Source organism: Halyomorpha halys, unplaced genomic scaffold (genome assembly GCF_000696795.3).
Source record: "Halyomorpha halys isolate HHAL.00 unplaced genomic scaffold, Hhal_1.1 Scaffold302.1, whole genome shotgun sequence".
Lineage (NCBI taxonomy): Eukaryota > Metazoa > Arthropoda > Insecta > Hemiptera > Pentatomidae > Halyomorpha > Halyomorpha halys.
This window is the reverse complement of record NW_027110436.1, coordinates 1,467,856-1,473,686: the sequence shown is the minus strand read 5'-3', so window position 1 is coordinate 1,473,686 and position 5,831 is coordinate 1,467,856. Positions and strand designations below refer to the sequence as shown.

Here is a 5,831-nt window from a genome sequence, read left to right as displayed (position 1 = left end):
ATATAGAGAGAGAGAGAGAGAGAGAGAGAGAGAGAGAGACCCTTAATAAAAATGGGTAAACATCAACTGTCACTTACCATCAAATACCATTTGTAAATAGGTCATGGTATTAATCTTTTCAAAATCAAAATCCTCTGGTTTCTTTCCTACAGATAAAATTTCTTCTCTAAGCTTTTCTTGTATGTCTTGGTGATTAGCTAACTCTAACAACATAAAAGATAAAACAGAAGACGAAGTTATGGTGGCATCTACATAAAAGTTAGCACAAGCAGCAGCAATTACCATCTCTGATTGGTTATATACTGAAATAAATTTAAACAAAATATTAAACTAAATGGCATATGTATACTTGTAAAATAAAAACAAAGATAATTGAATAAACCTTTATTCTTTTGCCCATCCTTCTTTTTTTGTGATTTCACTACTGTGTCAAACAGATCACTTCTTGTGATATTAGCACTCAGTCGATGTTGAAGGTTCGATTTAGACATAGATACAAAAAATCCTTCTGCCTCTTTTGTAACCAGTCTGTAGAAAATGTATATTATTTTATTTAAGTTTCCTTTTTTGAAAACAGGAAAATTTACGATAAACAACTTCATTATGGTTGTTCATTTCAAAAGTAAAAGTGAATTCTAAATTATAGCCATAAACAAAACGCACTGCCTTCAGTAATATATATAGAATATTTTAAAGCCTATAATGATAATAAATAACATAGTTTGAAAATGATCAAAAAAGTGTCAAAATTTCACTAAAAAGAAATGAATTAGAATCAAATGTTCATAAACAAAATATGGGATTAATGTGATTGATTCTATAGCTTCACAATCTATTATGATAAATAAAAATTTATTTTACATTTGGATAGTAAATTTCTAAAAATGGATAAGTTTATCAATGTTTTTATAGTAAGTTACCGCGTCAATTAGTGTGCACTAAGCTAGTAACATTTTAATGATATTATTGTAAGAAATAATATTTAAGTTAATTTTCTTTTTATAATACATAAATGGTTGATATGATTGTATTGTTAATGACTAGAAAATCATTTAATTTAATTTTTGAAGTAAATTGACAAGAAAAATAATAAAATACACACACATGCTATGATACAGTCAGTTGGTCCCATGGAGCATACAAACAAAAAACAAAAAGATGCATTTGGTTAGTAATTATAGTAGTAATATGTTACTTAGCTGGTGTAGGGTCATATAAATTAAGACAAGATATTGTTTACCAATATACCACAATTAATAAAACCACAAAAGTTACTTAAGAAAGGTAAAAGTTTCCTAAAGTTATAATAGCATTATAATTCCCATTCAAACTTTTTTTCATATGTTTTGTATTCTTGGATTATTCAGCTATATATTCCCAGTGTTTTTTAAAAACTATTCAGTATTTGTAGATAACATAATCCTTAGAAATATAGAAATAGGCACTGCTAGTAAGCCAATTTTTTTTTTTTTTTTTTTTTTGACCTGGACCAATCTGGATGTCCTGTATATCCGCTTCAGTCCTCACATACAGTATATTAGCTCTAAATCAGTTATACTCCTGTCAGATTTCAACTATGAAGAAAACATTGTTCTTACTTTTGGTATTTTAAATGATAGTAAATAATACCACTTGCAAAGAATGTAAGAGAAAAACTGAAATTTAAACTGATTTAATCGTTAAAAATGGATTAGAAAAGGAGATGGAAAGTAGCAAAATGAAAAAAAAAAATCTGTATTCCAAGAAGCCAATTATTGAAAGTAGTACTATTTCGTTAATTTTTAACTGTTCTGTTCAATGAAAATGAACCTATGATTGTAATCTGGAATTTCATCTCCAATATTACATTTTAATTTTTATTTCTTCTTTTTGTTTTAATTTATTGAAATCATCCAAATATGGATTTAACATCAATTATACAAAATAAAATTTCGTTAATAGAACTTGAGTACACTGACTCTTAAAGGTATTTTATGAGCTGTTATAAAAACACATGAAAAGAGACAAAATATGCAATTGCATAAAAATCTAAGCTCAGTTTATTACTAAAAGAAAACACCCAAAATAGTTAAATTAGCTATTCATCAGATTGAAACTTACTGTTTGCTTACTAATATATTCTATTTGATTTATCATCAGTTTTATCTAGAATTTTAATTGATTTCACAGAAGACGAAATGATAATGATGGGCTTACCTAAGAGAGAACAGCCTGCATAACAATGGGAAGAAAAGGGCTCCAAATGTGTTCAAGTAATTAGCAGAAAATATATTTTCAGCAGACGCATGTTTTATGAAACCAAAATCTGGATCTGTGAATGACCTCGGTTCTATACCAAAAGCATTTAGTACCGCAAAGTCAACAGTTAAGCGGAAGGCAAAGTCTAGTACCTAAAACATTAAGACAATGATGAGTTGCTTATTATTTAGTTGAATCCCATGAAATGTTCTGTTATAGACAACTTTAATAAGATGGAAAAAGCGGAATTAAATAGAGACTGCTTACACCTAAATTTATGAGCATTTAGGACAAAATTCTTACTTAATCTGCAAATAGTTGCTATTTTCTCTTACAATACAGTTTTTAACCTGGGACTCTCACTACTTTATTTTTTATTATCACTAATAATAACGGTTAGGTGGACTAGCTTTAGTTTGCCTTTAACTTGGTTTTAAACATGAACCCCTGTCTATGAGAGACTCTCTCATTCCAACACCAACCATGCAATAAAGTTTAATTTATTAATTTTTGTTTTAAAGCATCATAATTTTTAAAAAAATTATCATTTTACTTATCAATAAGCGAAATACTAACTCCTGTACCTATCATAAACCTGAATTTATCAAATTTTATGATATAACAAAGGGTTAATTGAAAGTTGTGTTCTAGATTAAATGAGCTAAAGGAAGTGAAATTGGATGAATCATTGGTTGGCTTATCTTTTGTCACAGATGAAGATTAATGTTATAACCAAATAATGTGTTTCACTAACATAATTAAAAAAAATTGAAGGTCATACTACAGAATTGGAGAAAATAATAAAACAAGGTATTTGGTTCCCTATCTATCCATTAAATTGAAGTAATTAATAAGAAGAATGACAAAGATTCCAGATGCGATATCAAGATCAAGAGTTTAACCACAGTCATTTTAACTAAGAAGATTAAACTAAACTTTTTTGAAAAATTGATTCTTTTTAATGATACCTCTTTTTAGAAAGAAATTGTTTTAATTTTGAATATAATTTTTAATTAATTTTATACAATTAATATTAAAATAAACTAACTATTGTTTTTATCTAAAATTGTAAGTAATTATACTTGTTTATAGTAATATATTCAACTATATTCTATTTTAAACCAAATTTTGTTGACAAAAAAAATTACACAATTATTTATTTATTCAGGGAACCTTCTTGGATTGCAGCATGAGAAGTCTTTGTCACTCAGAAAGCTTTTCTATCATAATAATTAATAAGGTGTAGATAGTTGACCGTATATTACTGATTGGAGAAGATGGTCGGGGAGTGCGGTCAACAAAGAACAACATAAATAAACAAAAAAATATTTATTTATGTTGTTCTTTGCTGACCGCACTCCCTGACCATCTTCTCCAATCATATTAATTAATGTACTTATACAATGGCAACATTGGGAACATAAATTAACAAAGATTTGAGGTCGTAGCTGAGGCAGTTGAGGCGTCACCTTAGTAGCCTCATAACTTCAATGGTGCTAGATCAATTCTGTGAGGGGTTTCCATAGCTAAGGTGGTTGAGGCACAAGTCTTTGCCACCTGGGTACTTTGGCAGCGCTGGTTTGAATCTGGCCTAGAGTGTCAACTTTTTTCATTGCTGTGGCGGTCCCATGTAATGAAAGCTTGTCCCTCAACATGGTTAGAACGGATTGGTTACCTCAAGATAACCCCCAGTATGTCAGAAATGACCAGACTCATAAAAAAAAAAAATTGATTCTTTGATGGCCACAAGGAATAAAAACTCAACCCTCCCATTCTGGTTAGAACAGGTTGATTATCTCTCGGATAATTGGACACTATGTCAGAAAAGACCAGTTAGGAGGTTAAAAAAAATAATGGAGATTTTAATTAAAACTAATCTAAATTTATTCAAACTGGTCACCTTAATAGGCTGGTTTTTCTGATTTTTAATGTAGCCAAACATATTATCAGAAACTTTTAGAAAACCAGGAATTAATTCCCTTAATTTTACTTGTGTTTGATGAGCAGCTTGCATGCCCCTGATTTCTTTCCATCTAAAAAAATTAATTTTTTTTTTAAACAAAATTTATCATAATATTACTAATGCAAAATATTGCTATATATTACTAAAAACAATTTTGGAGATAATTAGTATAACAAGAATGAAATCATCATTTTTTAAATTAATAAAAATATACAGATAATTTCTGTTAGGATACAACTTTCATTTCTTGAAAGTTTGTAGATCATGAAGAAACAAATTTCTAGTAGGATATTTTTGATATCATCAAACCAGTAATCATAGGCTTCTATTCCTACTGGATGGTGGGGACTCATACCCTCTTTCCCCTCCAGTCTTTGAAATAGTATCACTCGTCCCCAACATTTTGAATGGTTTTGTGTGTTTATAAATGAGAACCTCTGAAAATTCAGATACAAAATAACTTAAAATCTTAGAAATTTAAATTCACAAGAGACAAGTTCCCCATTTGTACTGCAGGTACATCATAGAGTACACTTCAATGGTTGCGCTATGATTACCCTTATGAGATAGTAATAACACTAAGGTTTTTCAATAATGGGTTGTTGAAAGATAATTTATAGCATCAGCATTACCTGGTAATATTCTAGACCTCTAAAGTGACATATTTTGTTACAGTTATTTTTGTTGCTTCTCTCATTATAGTCAGATGGACTACTTGGTCCACTTTTTTATTGCTTAAGATTTCATAGTGGAGAAGACTACAGTTATTGCTGTATATTTTTATTTCTCACGTTGGGCAATGGAACTATTTTATCCTATTCAGTTCATCTAATATGGTCCCCATTCCTTCCATGAATTGAGGCAGAATGATACCTGTTTTCAAGAATGGTCCAGTGTCCATTTTTGGGCTGATTTTTACACCATCAATTTTTAACACCAATATGCTACATTATGTGAACACTACTGCAATAAATCCAAACAATATCTTCAGAGTAAATATATTAAAAAAAAAAAAAAAAAAAAGGCTTTCAATTAAATTTATCTTATACATGAAAACAACAATTAATGTTTCATTTATTAACCACAAAACAAATGACTATAATAAACGTAAAACTTACTCAGGGATAGTCTTGATTGTAAATGGGTTCAATCCCATTATAGGGTCAACTGTCGTACTCAAATCAAAACCAGAATTGTAAAAGCTATTAAAATCTGTCACCAAAATTCTTTTTACAATCTCTGGATCTGTGACTATCAGCATTGGACGATAGAAACTGTAGAATCCTATCATTTTATGCTCTTTATATTTGCTACAATAAAAAAAAAAATAAAAAAATATTGGAAGATTATTAGTTTACCTTATGTAATTATTTATGATAAGATGCTGTGTGTCATTCAAAAAGGCTCACAAAACCATCTTCTGCCAAAGAAAATTGATAATTTCATTAATACCATAAACAGAACACAGAAATTAGAAATTGAACAATTAAAAGTGAATATCATTAATTATATCAGAAAAAGTTGAATAATATTAATAGAGTGTAGAAAAGCAAATACGATTAATGATATCAGTAAAAGTAGATTAATATTAACCCTAGCAGCACCAAGGGGGGGGCTCGCCGAGCCCTCA

The 5,831-nt window shown here is 29.2% G+C and overlaps 1 protein-coding gene across 3 annotated transcripts in view; it reads right to left on the bottom strand.

Moving 5' to 3' along the window:
- The window catches only part of LOC106680994 (probable cytochrome P450 6a17), a 14,428-nt gene that overhangs the window by 3,437 nt on the left and 5,160 nt on the right, over positions 1-5,831 (bottom strand). For 2 of the 3 annotated variants that reach the window (XM_014421078.2, XM_014421079.3), the window contains exons 3-7: positions 5,320-5,511; positions 4,139-4,271; positions 2,197-2,390; positions 383-528; positions 78-302 (exon numbers count right to left, since the gene is read on the bottom strand). In XM_014421078.2, the coding sequence (XP_014276564.1) occupies positions 78-302; positions 383-528; positions 2,197-2,390; positions 4,139-4,271; positions 5,320-5,511 (890 nt within the window). Of the gene's footprint in view, positions 1-77; positions 303-382; positions 529-2,196; positions 2,391-4,138; positions 4,272-5,319; positions 5,512-5,559; positions 5,622-5,831 lie in introns of all 3 variants that reach the window. The other variant, XM_014421080.2, reaches the window with a different exon arrangement.